This window comes from Callorhinchus milii, unplaced genomic scaffold (assembly GCF_018977255.1).
Source record: "Callorhinchus milii isolate IMCB2004 unplaced genomic scaffold, IMCB_Cmil_1.0 Scaffold2, whole genome shotgun sequence".
Classification (NCBI taxonomy): Eukaryota; Metazoa; Chordata; class Chondrichthyes; order Chimaeriformes; family Callorhinchidae; genus Callorhinchus; species Callorhinchus milii.
The window spans coordinates 24,181,125-24,198,548 of NW_024704743.1; the positions used below are offsets into that span (position 1 = coordinate 24,181,125).

Sequence of the window (17,424 nt, forward strand, 5' to 3'; positions counted from 1 at the left end):
CATTTGAAAGACACCCTCGAATTTTTAAACCGTATCATGTGCTGCACCAATTTTTAAATTGTAGCATGTGCACGCATCCATATCAGAGAAAACAGCTTAAACTCATTGCAAAACAAACTGTGCTTCAGAAATTGGATATCAAATGGTCCTGTCCTGAGAGTTTTTCAGGACTCTTTTTAGTCCTGAAAACCGGTGACGTGGTTTCATATGGCTTCAGGAGCTCATAGTACATTAATAATTGCCGCCAGAGAACATAAAAGCCACACATTGTAGTTACTCACTCGGTGTGAAAGCAAATCTGTGTTTGCATAGTTCACAGTATTCTTTTCTGCTGTGCTTGAGCCACTGGACTAAACTGGAAAGAGAGAGGAAGAGAAAACATATTAGTCGTTTTAACATGAGCTGTCATTACTCACCACTTTCAGAAATAATTCAAATATTTGCCCACTAAAAATAGTACAAAAATAATTTCTCATACACAAGTTGACTGGAACCAATAATGTGACAAGGGAATCAAAGAAAATGTTTCATCAAAAGTAGACAGCTTTATATTTTGGAAAATTTATTTCCATGAGCTTACACTGTGACTTGGAGCTATAATTAATGTAAACAGATCTTATCTTTTCAATGTTGATAATAATTATGTACAATTATGGCTGGCAAGCAGATAATACTGGCAGTTTGTGGCAATGCGAAGAAGAAAAAAAACTCTTAAGAGTTGGACCATTCTTCCCATTAAACCCTTACTAATTTTTGACTAGTTGGTCACTATACGTGTACTGGTTTAGTAGGTAATTAGTCTCATTTCCTGGCATTAGACCAAGAATTGAAACCAATATGTGTGAGATTTCAATGTTGATCTGCTTTAAGCTTTATTTACAAACTAACACCATCACGTAAACACTGACAGTTCAGATTATTTTATTATGCCAGCCGAGATCGAGGAAATAGAATCCCATCCTTTTATCAAGTGCCTGATGCACCTGACACCAGAGTACCACTTAATTTTTTTTTAAAGAAACAACTAAGTCTGTCCGCTTATTCTTGTAATTTTCCCGCTATTTGCATACAGCTCTGTTCTTCGTCAGCCACTTCCACAGGCTCTGGATCTCTGCCCAAGCGGCCATTAAGCATGGCATTAGCAGTGAGTGAGTGCAGAAGGAATCAAGCCAAGTCTGACGAGCTGGCTGCTACACATGTACAGTGTTGTGGAAAAGGTTAAAGCATGAACCTTGGCTGAACCCAAAAATCCTTCCTAACCCAGGAAAGGCCAGATCAATCTAGCCTGTCCATGCAACCACAGCTAAGAACAGCAAAAACAGCATGGACGAGAATTCAAACCAGTGAGGCCATGGTTAGTGAACTGCAGCTCTATCCACTACACCAGTGATGGCCAATCTATGGCCCACAAGCGGCTAGGTAAGGTCTATGTTTGATCGGTAGTGTGTTTTTATTTTTTTCTTGATTTATGGTGCAACTTTCTGCTGGAGACATTGGCAACTAACTCACTGTAGTGGCTTCTCAGCTAAATGTGGCACTGGAAATTTTATGGCAGGTCGGCTGCACAAGCTGGAAACCGTGCAATGTGAAAGCAGTTATGAAAAAAGTACATGATATTTTGTGGATTCAGCTAACTTTCACAGTCCGTTAATCATAAAAATTGTATGACAGTTGTACCTGCCATCACTTCAAGAATATCTTTAACCAATTATTAATATATTAAAGAGGTTCTCTCATGACACTTCTTATGATGAGTTTGACAGGCTCACTCATTCTTGCAACCAGTGATAAAATGTAGCTAAGTTTCCATTGATCCATTTGGTAATGAGATCTCCGTTTATCTCTACATGAGCTGTTTTGATCTCTAGAATGAGAAAGGGTTTGGTCCCAAAGTGAGTAGAAATAATGAGTGCAGAATGTATGGCATCATTGTACAAGTGCTGATACGAGTCATACTGGATAAGTCTAGAAGATGTGAAAAGCACTATATCAAATGCAAGGATTATTGTTATTACGTGCCAAAATTTTAGAAATTCATTTTCTTGAAGATCACTTCCTAAATAAGGAGGAGCAGAACCAGGAAATAAAGCCAGAAACAAAGTCATCTGATATTCAGGAGTACCTACATCCTCCGCTCCTATTATTTCAGCAGCAACAATCAGATAAACGTCTACGGGTTTTACATTCCATATAGTCTGAATGTATGTCACCTTCCCACTTTTTCCAATAGCATAATTTCTACGCTTATGGCATCTTCTTAATCATAGTAATCCTTGTATTTGATATAACTCGTTGAGGTGACTCAAAGCACTTCACAGAATATATTGTAAAGTGGAGTGACTTTTTTTAAAATATACTTATGTTTCTCTTGGGGAAAAAAGAAGAACCACATAAGAGTTGAACCATTCTTTCTGTTAAACCCTTACCAATTTAATGAATTTAAACTAGCATGACCTTTGGAAATGTAGTTTGGATAGAAAGACAAAACTACACAAGAGTGAAAAGAGAGCTGGGCTGTCAGCACCTCCATTTCAGTATTGCAGTCCATGCCACAGGATCCATAACAAAGTGGATCACATGGCCAGAAATCAATGGATTTTTTTTAACGTTAGGACAGTGATTAGTTAAGAAACAGCACTTCAATCACATAATACATCACTTCAATCATTCTAAAATTTATAGGAAGCCTTCCAAATCTTGCTTTCCATTCCTCACCTCCAAGTCTGTGTACTTTAAACCATTCATAATAAAGTTCTTCCACCTAACGTCAATTCACCTGAATGCTGAATTGTGTCAAATGGTTCAAAATAGTTAGCATTGTGTTGAAATAATAATCTGAATCCCTGCATTTGATATCGCCACTTTCCACTTTCAGATCAGGAAGAAATCTCAAAGTGCATCAGAGGATTTACCACGAAGTATAGTGACTACGTATTTTGCAGGCAATCACGTTATCCAAATTGCGCCCAATAATGTCCCACAAATAGCCATGAAGTGAATGACGATATTATGTGTGTGGGCGTTGGCCAGGAGAAACGCATTTCAAATAGTGACTTGGGATATTTAATGTCCACGTGAACAGGCAGACAGTACCTTGGTTTAACAACTCATCTGAAAGCAGCACCAGCAGCAATGCGGCACTCCCCTAGCACAGTGTTGGGCATGTCAGTCTACACTGAATTCAAAGCCCCTATATGGGGCTTGAACGCACAACATTGTGACTCGTAAGCGAGTGTGCTACCAATATAGTCAGGCTGATGCCTATTATTGAAAACTATTGCTGTTATTGTATAAAATAGTATTTTACACAGTAAATTAGTGTGGCCCAACCTACCACTCTTGATGAATAAATTTGATACTACCAGTGCAGACACAAGGATGGTAAAGTGGTTTATCCATTGTTCCTTCTGACCGGCAAACCCGGCATATATCTAGAGGGAAAGAAAAAACAGGAATTATTCTCATCACTCACTAACATTTTGCAAATGCTTACCTCTAGTTTAGAAATGTACTAGATTCAGTTCCCTTTACCTTGCTGGGCTGATCATAAGTGTTGATTATCATATATTCAGAAAGTTAAAACTTAAAAGTCTATACCAATTAGCTTATACCTACTGAAAACAACAGGACTTAAACATCTACTTGTGTGCACAGTGTCAGGACAGTAACCATCACGGTAACCATTGCACCTCCAAATTCATGTGCCCCTGCTATGTACCCAATGTGCCAACATGTCAGTCACACAATTCCACATGTCTCTGATCAATGGCTGTTAGCAAGGCAACATGTGAAGGTTGGGGTTATTTCCTCACGTTAAGGGAGGATGAAAATAGAAACATAAAATTAGAAGACAAGTCAACACCAGTTGCTCCAAGCAATTGAGTGAAGTCTGGCAAAGACAAAGTCATAAAATAGTCAACTTACGACTAAGGTGCCCCAGGTGACCTTAAAGAATGGAATACAGGTGGGGAAAAAGAAACACACGAAACATGCCACTTCCACAAATTTGTTATTTTTCATAGCTGCAGTACTATTCTACAGCTACATAACTCCAACAACAACAACATTACATTTACAGAGCGCCCTTTACACCAGGAGGACGTCCCGAAGCGCTGAATAGTCAGGTGTCGGGGCCCGAACATGGGGGAGGTGTGGTGTAGGAGTGAGGGAAGGCAGGGAGGTGGGAGGGCGACCAAAGGCACGGTCGAAGAGAAGGGTCTTGAGACCGGCCTTGAAGAAGGCAAGGGAGGAAGCGAGGCGAAGGGACTGTGGGATGGAGTACCAGAGTGTGGGGGCAGAGAGGCTGAAAGCTCGGCCACCAATGGTAGGACGGGTCGGGCGGGAGACATGGAGCAGACCGGAGCCCGATGAACGGAGGGAGCGGGCAGGTTGGTAGGGAGTCAGCAGGTCAGAGAGGTCGAGAGGGCAAGGCCATGGATGGCCTTAAAGGTGAGGACGAGGATCTAGAACTCGATCCTCTGGGGGATGGGGAACCAGTGGAGTCAGGCAAAGTTGGGAGTGATGGGGTCGTGGAGTCTGGTGTGCGAGAGTACACGAGCTGCAGAGTTTGGGATAATCTGCAGCTCGTGAAGGGAAGAGTTGGGAAGGCCGATGAGGAGGGAGTTCCCGTAATCAAGCCTTGATGTGACGAATGTGTGGGTGAGGGTCTCGGCAGCCTGAGGGGTGAGGCAGTGGTGGAGTCTGGCAATGTTGCGGAGGTGGTGGTAGGCAGTGCGGTCATGGCGCGGATGTGGGGGAGAAAGGACAGTTCAGGGTCAAACAAGACACCCAGGTTCCTGACTGGCTTAGTGAGGTTGAGTGTGCAGCCGTGGAGGCTGATGCTGCCAGCGCCTGAGGTGCGAGGCGTGTGAGTTGGAGAAAGTTGTCCCTCGTCCAGAACTTGATGTCCGACAGGCAGTCGGTCAGGACGCCGGTAGTCCTGGAGTTCAGGGTGGAGGCAGAGAGTACTCCAGTACTATTCTACAGCTACATACCTCCAGTACTATTCTACAGCTACACACCTCCAGTACTATTTTGTATCACAATGTGGATTCACAATTGTTTACAACATTCTCAGTTTCGCAAGAGAATTCTTTCCCCTTACGATAACTATAGTAATGAAGTTAATCTGTCAATGGGAATGAATATGCATCGACTATTTAAAACTTCTGGTGCCAACTATTTGAATAGTTAAGGACAACTTGTTCAGGTGACTGGATTTCTATGAAAGTGCGATGAAAAGATTAAATATTAGTCATGCAAACCACTTGCTCGAAGTGGTCGTACTGACCACAAAATAAAACATTACATAATCTCATGAGAAAATGCTATACCACTATCACTGTATGCAATGAGCACATTAAGTTCAAAAGTCACTAAACGTAACAAAAGATTGATTACGAAGAGTGGAAAGGAGAAAAATACGATTATTTCTCCATAATACTGGAGTTGACCTGGATGGTGTATGTCAAGAGTTTGCAATCTTCCCACGAACATTTGCAACAGACTTCAGTAAAAAAAAGTCATAATGCTAATAACTTCAACACATAAAACTATTTTAGTTAGAAGATGGTCATTAATTATTTAGCACATTGGATATGGTTGCCACATTTCACCTGCAACTAGCAACAGATTTCCTTTGACATGATTACTAGGTTTTTAGATAATATCTCAGGATATTCCCAATTCTCACAGATATAAATTGTCACAAGAAGAGTGAGAAGAGAGCTTACATTTTTTTTTAAACAGAGTAGTTGGGATGTTGAATACCCTGCCAACTAAGGTGGTCACTTGTGGGCTTCAAAGGGGAAGTAAACAGGTATATATGAAAGTTAGAGGACTGAAGGGGTTTGGGGATAGGGACCGATAGCACAGCTTGCTCTAAGAGCAGTGCAGACTTAATGGGCCAAATGAGTTTCCCTGTAAATTTCCATAATTCATCCAAATTGATGGCACCTCCAACAATGCAGTGGAGCTCTCCTCCAGCTCTGCACCAAAATGTCAGCCAAGACTATGAGCTCCAAGTCCAGATGTAGGCTTCAACTGACGATCTTGACTCTAGAACAGTTGCGACTGATTTTCAATAATAAACGACCTCTATTCAGCAACCACCTGTCTAACGCAACCAGTGTCCACTCTGTTAGCCCCGTCAGTTTACAGATGCCCTTTCCAGCAGCCAATTCTAAGTGAATTTAAGTGTACTTGCCTCCTTCAAGGCACAACTCAAGACCTTCCTCTTCACCGGGCCTTCGATCACCCTCCTTACCCCCTCATACCCTCCACCCTCCCTTTCTCCATTTACCAATGCCTGCTAAGCAGCCCACATAATGCACACAGCTTCCCATCTCACTGGTAAACAGCATTGGTAAATGCGCTAGGAGTCTACTGGGAGTCTACACAAGGACCCGTGGAAACCTCTAGTCCATAGGAGAGAAAAAGAATGTTAAAAAATAAATTGGAGAAAGGAGAAAAACGTGCCACACTCTCATATAGTTATAAGCTCCTACAGTTTAATGTTTCAATAGCTTATTCACACTGATCACTGGAAAAAATAAGTTGCACTGGGATCATACTGTGTCCTTATAAAAGAACTCTTAATCCACGTGAACAGTAGATTTGGAGTTAATCATTGACGTCCATCGTAACTGCTAACGCAGCCACGGTCACATTTGCCTTTGCTGCCAGTTTCTTTTCTGTGTGAACTTCCAACTCATCTTAGGATGACATGATTTACAATCAGTCCACAAAAACAGATTTCCATTGGAGAACACAAACCAGCCCCAAAGACCACCTTTTTTTTTTACCTCTACACATTTATACAAGTTTTGTTTTAAAACATGTGATGCAGTCATACTGATGACACAGCTTTCTGTAAACTTAAGTAGTTGACAACTGCAGTATATTAACATTTTTACACATCAATTAGGGTACACTGGTGACAAAAATGTAGAAATGAAATATGAACAGCTGTTAGAACTTAATATTCACTCTATCCATTTAACTGTTTGCAAACTCCATTAAGACCCTGAAAGAAACAACTAGATTCCAAACTACTCCTCAGACCAGCACTAACGGAGACTACAAATTGAGCAGTTTTATTCTTTAGAGGTTATATCTAATTTACCGATAGCGTTGCATTTTAAATTAGCATAGGCATCATGATCCTACATTGTTTAATTACATGAGACACGCTGTTTCAAGTCTATGATCCTCTCTTCAACCCACAAAAGTCAATCCCACACAAATCTTCATAAACGATTAGTTTACTCACTTTTGAGAGTTAAAACAATATCTCAGAAAGCCAACAAAATAGTTTGCAGTCTGAACGGGTTTTACTATTGAAACCTGTAGATTCTAAGTACCCATTTATAAATTTAAGCCCAAGTCAATGATGTGGCTGTTTAGATATTCATTCGGAATAAAGTTTTACTGCAGTAAAAAGTTAACTGACAAACAAAGCTACTCTGTGAACAAGGTTTGTACTTTCATCGAAAGGTATTTCCCTTCAGACAACTGTGAGGTTAACATAGGTAGGCAGCTTGTAAGAGTACTGAGCAGTTTGTTGTGGAGGAATGTTGTGGAATTTATAGCACAGAGACTGTCACTCTGCTCCAATGGTACCCACATTTGCAAATTGCCTTCGCAGCACAATTATTTTTTCCTCTCTCGTTATTTCATCCTTTACCAAAGAATACTCCGTTCTTGTTCCTTCAATTCAACTCGCATCACTGATGCTTCTATTATCCCTCGCATCAGAATCACACAGAATATTACATTAAGCAACAGCAGTAAAATGCTGCCAAGATTGGAGACTCCTCTGACACTAAACTGTAATGGGACAGCTGGCACCGCCAGGGGAATTTAGAGCATGCTATCCCAGAAACAAAAGATGCAATGTGGGAGGGGGTCTTAGTTGAGATTCTGTGAGAGAGAACAAACAAAATTGCCTCTATTGGTCTAATATGAAGGTTTCAGTGCTGCTTGGCAATTCATAAAAGGAGGAAATACTATCAAGTGTTCAAAGCAGATTTTTAACTGGACAAAATTACCAGAGTAAAAAACAAATATACGGCTTTACTCGCCCTGGAAAAACCATTTTGTGTTACTACTGTTCTTCTGCAGTCAACTGCATTGCTGTTCTCTACAGTAACATCTGTTGAAATCTATAAAACCATCAAAGAGGAAATCAGATACATTACTTTATTTGATGCATTTGTTGGTGCAAATTACCTCCATAAAATTAATTACTAATTATCGGGGTTTAACACACTCAAGACACTTTTACACGTGAACGGCAAGCTTTTAATCACGTTATGTATGATACATGAACACACAGAGGGCAGGGTCCATGTTGAGTTTCTAACCTCAGCTGCGATTTAAGAGATAAGACAAATGTATTATATTTGTGATGTCTAATGATTTGTTTCAAGGCTTTTAATTAATCTTTTATATACATTTAGAATGTAAACTACCCATACTTATTTAATCCGATTGATTTGATTTAATAACTAGCTTAGCAGGGGTTAAAATTAGCTTTGCCGGACCAGTCGAGGTCAGCTTCTGATTACATGCCATAGTTTCCTGGGGTGATGTTCACGCCTCTGAGATAATGAGTAATCGGGTCCTTGAGCATAGATGTAAGAACAATGAACCATAGAAAGAAAAGGCTACAGCCTCAGACACCTGCCTATCTTAATGCTAAGAAACAAGCAGCTGTGGAAGGCTGCCCAGAAGTTGTACATATCTCTCTCTCTGCAAAAGCAGCCTGCGAAGGGTGGGGTCTATCTCTGCGACAAGGAGATAATAATGTTATTATTAATTATTATTAATATTATTCTTATGGAGTTAGTAACACAAAAGATGTAATTTGGGTACAGTGAGAAGTCAGGTTGGAAGGTCAACACTTCTTCCCAGTGGAACCGGGCAATATCATTTTTACTGTATCTATTGTCTCAATTAGAGCTTGTTTAATTTACATAATACTCTGGATTATTACACAACTGTATTAGTCCTCTCTATCCAAATCTCTTACAAAAAAAGACCAAGTACTTTCACACAAAGAACGAGGAAGAGGGTGTTTTCCAAATGTTCATTCAGTGAGGAGTCGAGCCAAATAGAACAGGAACATCCCAGGTGGGGCATGAATAAGAGGGAAAGGAAGAATTTACAAAGTTTTTTTTTTGCGGTTAGAGTCCTAAAGGTCAGAGAGAAAGTGAAAGGCCAAATTTACATTGCTTTGGAACTTCGTCTGAGCGCTAAACAGTGTCATAGCGAAAAGGAAACGGGGGTGACTGAAGACAGTGGAAGAGGAAAGTCTTCAGATGTGATTTGAAGATGAGCAGATGAGCAACACAGAGGGATTGAGGCAATGAGTTCTAGAGAATCTGGGGATAATGGCTCATAAGGCAAATGATGTTCGCACAAGTATTACCATTCTGCCGTCAATACTTAAGCATTGTAATGCTGTCCAGAAGTTTGTACACGTAGAAGAAAACCACCACGTTTCATTTTGGTGATTTAGACTCAAAAAATGGTATCGGAGGTTGGGAGATATGCCTGACAGTGCTCCCACTATTTTTTCTGTTGTGCTAGTTATTTGCCTCACGAGGGGATTACAAAATAAATTCTAATGGGAGCCCACAGATGGGAGAACTTCTTGGCAGCAATAGAATACTTACGTTCACGACCCTGAGACGTCCGCACAGGCACAGATCATCAACAGGTCAACTCACTCTGACGCCAACTTTTCACTTCGGGCTCCAAAAAAAATAACTACACATTTTACAACACTGTATGTGGCGACCTTCAGAGACAAGCTTGGGTTGAAACACACAAATGTAAAAGTAGTGTAAGCACACATTCTATATCAAAAAAATGCAACAACTTGCAGACGAATTCCCCTCATCTGCCTCTCCAATCAGCCAAGATGGCTGATACCTGAGAGGACTACAAAGCTGACGGCCTCAGGACCCAAACCGCCAACAAGAGCAGACCCCGCATTCCTCTTTCCCATGAAAATGATTACTAGGTGGTCATTGGACTTAATAAACACCGGAATCTACAATACGTTTTTGGAATCCTGGTTTAAAAGAAATGCGTTTTCCCTGTGAAAATCACGGTACGTTTAGTAACTTGCAGCAATGGAAAAAAACAGCAATAAACGTTTTTACGACAATTTACATTCAACAAAGCGCAATACACTTTCTCTTTTAATGACATTTCTTAACAAATTACTTATATTACTGGTTTTATTTATTTTAACATATTTCTTAGATTATTTAAAAACATGGTGTTGCAGTTTTATTTAGTTTTTTTGAAAAATTACCTATTCAAGAGAAGACAAAGGAATTTCAAGGCATCGGACTACAGAGGATCTTAACGTCAAGTCCAATGTAAAGTGTGATAAACAAAATCAACCACTCTCAAAAATCATAAAATGCTGTGAAATTCCACTGTCTGATTTACTGGTCAAACCCAAACGTTCATTCATTTTGAATTGGATAAACACACTGATAAATAGTAAAGTACAAATAGTGAAACTGCCAGCAATTATCAGAGGCCTTGAAAATCTATTACACAATTACGGTACTGTCTGCAAGGCCCTGTACTGTGGTGCAGGAGATAGAGCCCATATTTAACCAAGGTACTGATAAATTTAGTGATAGTTTCACATGACTCATCCTTCCAGCAGTATTTAACTCCCTCTCAACTTCATTCAACCCTTTGTCCAAAAAAAGTCCTAACATTGATGTACACTTTCTAGTTTACACAAAGCTGGACACGTAATGGTGACCGTCTACCCACCCCCCACCAGCACACAAGGTTAGCAACACATTTCCTACACATCGTGTCAAATCTACTCATCTGTAACCCAAACAACCATGGATCACATAATTGCTCAAATTTTCTTTCATTTGCTAGGTCAAGATCTCCTATTGCCCAAGACAAGTTACAACAAGAAATTGCATCCTCCGACGAACTGAATCTCAACTGAGCGATATACAGTATAGCATATCAACAGTTCTTAATGTACTTTGTACAGAACACATACCTAAAAATGTGCTACAATACTAATCAACTGTACAAAGTTACAACACTTTCTAGGTTTGGTTGAAGTCATGAAACACAGCACGTCCTTAAAATTTATCCCTTAAATGTTGTAGTCACTTTTAAGTTGAGGGTTTATTTTGTGGTTACACCAAGGTTAAATAGTGCATCTTTATTATTGCATGCAGAATTAAGTGAAGACTGTCATAAAAACATAAAACCTCATATTAAAAGGTTTTAGATGTGAATGTTAAATCTTCACTAGCCTTGCAACACTAAAATCCTATTTTTAGTCTCTTCAGCCTTTTGCTCCAAGAGTTTTACCTCCCCAAATCATTGCACATTCACTGTCTTCACAACCTCTTCTCGCAACAATATTCCAGAAGTAGTGATAATAGATAAACTGCACCTTCCAGATTTGTTACTTTATATATAGGGCTTCAGTTTCTCGTGGTTTAAAAAATAATTTTTCTGTTTTTTTTGCATTTTTTGGAGTTCTAAAAATTCAGGGGTTTTCACTTACTTTTAATGGAAGATTCAGATTCGCCTGCACACATCCAGGGGAGAGAGGCACCTTCATACATGCACAGTGCCTCCCTCTTCTCACAAACACAACACCAGATGGAACTGCGCACCCGGAGGGGAGAGGCGGAGAGCGAGAGTTACGCACGTGCATTTGGCATCATGACAGGTAACCATTTTTACAGGGTTTTGCGGTGTTTATCGGATAAACAGCGATTTCTTTTTTGTTTGGGATGGTTTTTCAGTTAAACCCCAAAGTCAGAAGCTCTATTTATATAACCAATAATAATAACATTAATATAATAATAATCCTTGCATTTGCTGGAGTTCTGTAGCTCAGTGGTTAGAGCACTCGCTTTGCAAGCGAAAGACCGGAGTTCAATTCCAGGCAGAGGGCGAAACCTTGGGCAAGTTTCCTTACTCCACACAGAGCCTAATAATAATCTCTCCAAAACCAAAAACAATAATAAATTGGTCATTTTCAATCTACGACTGTTTGTGGGACATTGCTGTGCGCAATTGGCTGCTGCGTTCGCCCACAAAAATATACAGTCAATTCACTTTACAGTGTGTTCTGTGAAGCTCTTTGGGACGTCCTCCCGACGTGAAAAGCGCTATATCAAAGTGCAAGGATTATTATTATTATTATTATTATTGATCTAGCGCCTTATCATGTCTTCTAACCACTAAGCTACAGTACTCCACAGATAGGTTGTGTGTAAGAGTGAGTCGCAATTTTCTATTGTCACATAAAGTAATTTCAACAGATGTCATTTCTTTGCATTCAGAGACAAAGGAACTGGTGCAGTTGCTTTCAAATAGAATTATTTGACAGTCAGAGTCTCCATCCCAATTGCTATGCAATAGGGTATTTCACATAGGAGAAAATCTCAAAGATCTTTACAAAGTTGGAGTGGGAGTCTCAGCTGTGGCTAAAGACACAGTCAGAAAGGTAAGCATTTAGACTGATTATAAACACAGAGACCAGTTAAAAGAGTTCTGGAATATGGCGGCAAAGTGTCTGAAAGCTCACCTGCTGATGATGGGGCACAGCAGGCACGTAACAGACCAGAATTGGCAGTGTTGAGGGGGTTGATTAGGGGCATAGGATGACAAGAGATCACAGATCTTGGGTTGGGCAAAGCCATGTTGGCCTTTGAAGGCGATGTCAAATTCTTAAGTCAATCTGCTAGAGCTGGGCAAGGATTGGAAAAATAAGCTTAGTGTGAGTGAAAACGTGCGTTACTTTGGCGTGGGTGACGATAATAATAATGCTTGCATTTGATATAGCGCCTTATCACATCTTCGAGCCGTCTCAAAGTGCTTCACGGAATATAATGGAAAAATTGTATGATCTGTGGATTGTGCAGAATAGAAGAAGGGAAGTCAGAGGATGGGCAAGTAAGGCCTGGTTTCAACTACACTGAGGAGGAGGTAGTGTTGGAGATGACGTAATGATGGAGATAGATTAAAAAAAGGCTTCGGGATCTTTAATGCTTTCAAAAGTGCTTAGCAAAGATTCATAACATTTGGGAGAACATTTTTGAAACAGCTGTACAATCAACTACCTCATAATTTAACTGAAATATAGGTTGTCACACAACACTGCATTACCTCCCAAGGGACCACATTGGATACTGCCCAAATATATATGATCAAATATTGTGTTGTGGTCAAATATTATATTAACACAAGTGACTGCAACATAATAATGACATACTAGCAGGAAGAGTTTACTCACTAAGAAAGACAACAAGAGTTTCAAATTGGAGATATGATCTCTATAATAATCCTTGCATTTTATATAGCTCCTTATCACGTCTTTGAGACATCTAAAATATTATTATTATATAATCAATATTCTCTTTGGCACATAAAAGTTTACTCCATGCAACAATACTGCTAAACGGTTCTGCGATTCTGAAACACACCCATACCTTGCAATTATGCTACAAATAGCATAATGATTTTTGCAGTAGTTACTTCCTGAAAAAAAGTAACACAATCAATCAAGAGGCTATGATTGTGCCATGTTATGGGCAAGTGCATTAGAGTGCTACACTATTGCAGCAACCTGGAAGTACAGTATGATGTACCAAGAAAACAAGAGACTTGCAAGCAATTAAAAGATGTCATCTAATCAAGGTAATATTAAACCTTGAAAACGGCGTTACTGTTTGCCATCTGACAATAGATATAAAAAGTTAAAATACTGTTTAACCTCTGTCTGATCTTATTAATGTGACATTAATAACAGGACTGGATTCATTTAATAAATAGCTTAATAGATGTAATAGGAAAGTAATAGAGCATATGTTCTAGAAGGATGATAGCAAATTGACAAAAGAGCCTTCTTCTTCCAAACCTCACTTGTAATCTAAAATATTTAAAAGATAATGATCACAGAAATATCAATCAATATCAAATGCTGTTATAATAGTAATCCTTGCATTCAATATAGCACCTTATCACATGTTCGAGACTTCTCAAAGGGCTTCACAGAATATACGGTAAAGTAAATTGACTGTATATTTTGTGGGCGAAACGCGGCAGCCAATTGATATAGTGATAAAAACAAATAAACCTAGACGAAAACCGCATGCTAGGAACCGAGTCATTATATTTTCTAGTGAACACAGCAGGGAGAATAGGAGAGAATCTCACTAATAATAATCCTTGCATTTGATATAGCACCTTATTGAAAAGCGCTATATCAAATGCAAGGACTATTATTATTGCATCATCAAAAAAAAACATCTCAAAAGACTTCACACAAGAATTTACTGTGAAATGCAGCGGCTATTCTTAGGCACAACTACAGCAAACCAGAAGATGTATTTCTGCCCAAGCACCAACGAGCCCACATCAGTTGAAATCCACCCCGCCCCCCCCCACCTTTTCGTACACTTTAGTACAACAAAATCCTTGGATCATTAATTTTTTTTCTCAAGAAAAAGTTAATTCCACCTATTTCTGATTTCCTGGACGAATGTCGGAGAGACAAAACTATTAATTTTTTAAAAAAGAATCAATCCCATATATATATATATATGTATACACACACACACAGACTAAACCTGAAACCTACCCAGATGAGAGACACCCCCCCCCCACAAAAAAACAGGGCAGAGCGACTCCTTCTCTTCCTCAGCAGACCACCCGGGGGGGCAGAGGGACACTCCAATGATCCCAAATAAAATGTGTTACTTACGCCGTGGCTACAGACTTACACACCGTGACTCCCCCTCCCCCCCCCCCCATCGGGGTAAACTGATGTTCACTCCCCAACAACCCTGAACACTGAGGGGACCCGGGGGGAGGGGGAGTGGGGGGGGAGAGAGGGGGAGTGAGGAGGGGGGAGAGGGGGAGTGGGGGGGGGGGGGGAGAGGGGGAGTGAGGGGGGGGGAGAGGGGGAGTGAGGGGGGGGGAGAGGGGGAGTGAGGGGGGGGGAGAGGGGGAGTGAGGGGGGGGGAGAGGGGAGTGAGGGGGGGGGGAGAGGGGAGTGAGGAGAGGGACAGTTCACCACCAACCCCTCGTCCCTCCCCAGGAGAACAACGAGAAGCCTCTCTAAGAAGGCCCGGGCACAGCCGCACTCTCCCCGGGGCCTCGCTCTGTGTCTCTCTCCCCGGGGCCTCGCTCTGTCCCTCTCTCCCCGGGGCCTCGCTCTGTCTGTGCCTCTCTCCCCGGGGCCTCGCTCTGTCTGTGCCTCTCTCCCCGGGGCCTCGCTCTGTCTGTGCCTCTCTCCCCGGGGCCTCGCTCTGTCTGTGCCTCTCTCCCCGGGGCCTCGCTCTGTGTGTGCCTCTCTCCCCGGGGCCTCGCTCTGTCTGTGCCTCTCTCCCCGGGGCCTCGCTCTGTCCCTCTCTCCCCGGGGCCTCGCTCTGTCTGTGCCTCTCTCCCCGGGGCCTCGCTCTGTCTGTGCCTCTCTCCCCGGGGCCTCGCTCTGTCTGTGCCTCTCTCCCCGGGGCCTCGCTCTGTCTGTGCCTCTCTCCCCGGGGCCTCGCTCTGTGTCTCTCTCCCCGGGGCCTCGCTCTGTGTCTCTCTCCCCGGGGCCTCGCTCTGTGCCTCTCTCCCCGGGGCCTCGCTCTGTCTGTGCCTCTCTCCCCGGGGCCTCGCTCTGTCTGTGCCTCTCTCCCCGGGGCCTCGCTCTGTGTGTGCCTCTCTCCCCGGGGCCTCGCTCTGTCTGTGCCTCTCTCCCCGGGGCCTCGCTCTGTCTGTGCCTCTCTCCCGGGCCTCGCTCTGTCTGTGCCTCTCTCCCGGGGCCTCGCTCTGTCCCTCTCTCCCCGGGCCTCGCTCTGTCTGTGCCTCTCTCCCCGGGGCCTCGCTCTGTCTGTCCCTCTCTCCCCGGGGCCTCGCTCTGTGTGTGCCTCTCTCCCCGGGGCCTCGCTCTGTCTGTGCCTCTCCCCGGGCCTCGCTCTGTCTGTGCCTCTCTCCCCGGGGCCTCGCTCTGTCTGTGCCTCTCTCCCCGGGGCCTCGCTCTGTCTGTCCCTCTCTCCCCGGGGCCTCGCTCTGTCTGTGCCTCTCTCCCCGGGGCCTCGCTCTGTCTGTCCCTCTCGCTCCTCACCTTCCTCGGTGCTCTCCATTGTCGCTGTGTCCGGCGCTGCTCCCTCTCTCACACGGGGCCTCTTGTGGGGGGGTGTGGGGGTGGGGGTTGGGTGGGGGCGGCGGCTCGGGCCGCAGCTCAGGCCCGCGATCACTAACGGCGACTCTGACGGAGGGAGAGGGGGGGGGAGGGGGAGGGGAGGGGTCTGTGTGTGTGTGTGGGGGGAGGGGTGGGGGTGGGGGGTATATGATGGGGAAGGAAGCAGTATGTGTGTTAGGAGGAGTATCTGACAGCGTGAGTGATGGGGGAGGGGGGGGGAGTGGGCTGTGTGCGTCTCACTGTGTGTGTGTGTGTGTGTGTGATGATGATGATGATGGGGGCGGGGGAGGGGGGGGGGGCGCTCCCAGGTTATCGCTGTGGTGGTTAGGATGGGGAGGGCCTGGAGCTGCCCAGAGGCCGCGTATCCCACGGCAACCGGAACACGGCCTCTGCGCGGCGCCGCTCGATTATTTTTTTACGACACAATCGGACCCACCCCGCAACGCCGGGGTCCCGCGCATGCGTCGTGCAATCCTCCCCCGCCACCCCGCGACCTGTGAGGCTCAGGTTCAGGCTCAGGCTCAGGCGGCGCCACCCAGAGGTGGCCGCTGGTCACTGCAGCCACAGCTCGGCTTGCCCTCCCCCCCCCCCCCCCCACCCACCACCACCACCACAGCCCACTGGGAAAGAGTGGCCTGGGGCAGGCACTGCTGCTGCTCACTCACTCTCACTCACTCTCACTTACTCACTCTCACTTACTCTCACTCACTTTCACTCACTCACTTTCACTCACTCTCACTCACTCACTCTCACTTACTCTCACTCACACTCACTCACTTTCACACTCTCACTCTTACTCACTCTCACTTACTCTCACTCGCTCTCACTCACACTCACTCACTCTCACTTACTCTCACTCTCACTCTCTCACTCTCACTTACTCTCACTCTCACACTCACTCACTCTCACTTACTCTCACACTCACTCACTCGCTCTCACGCACTCTCACTTTCACACTCTCACTTACTCTCACTCACTCTCACTCGCTCTCACTCACACTCACTCACTCTCACTTACTCTCACTCTCACTCTCTCACTCACTCTCACTTACTCTCACTCTCACTAACTCACTCACTCTCACTCTCACTTATTCTCACTCACACTCACTCTCCTTCACTCTCACTCTCTCTCACTCACTCTCACTAACTCACACTCACTCACTCTCACTCACTCACTCACTTACTCTCACACTCACTCTCTTTCACTCGCTCACTCAC

General features: G+C 43.5%; 1 protein-coding gene across 2 annotated transcripts in view; it reads right to left on the bottom strand.

Annotated features, from left to right (window-relative positions):
* The window catches only part of march6 (membrane-associated ring finger (C3HC4) 6), a 49,738-nt gene extending 33,537 nt beyond the window's left edge, over window positions 1-16,201 (bottom strand). Inside the window, exons 1-3 of one of the 2 annotated variants that reach the window (XM_042346910.1) lie at window positions 16,130-16,201; window positions 3,335-3,431; window positions 282-355 (exon numbers count right to left, since the gene is read on the bottom strand). In XM_042346910.1, coding sequence (XP_042202844.1) covers window positions 282-355; window positions 3,335-3,431; window positions 16,130-16,148 — 190 coding nt within the window. In that variant the 5' untranslated portion in view covers window positions 16,149-16,201. Of the gene's footprint in view, window positions 1-281; window positions 356-3,334; window positions 3,432-11,569; window positions 11,689-16,129 lie in introns of those variants that run through there. The other variant, XM_007889683.2, reaches the window with a different exon arrangement.
* Window positions 16,202-17,424: the final 1,223 nt, after the last annotated feature.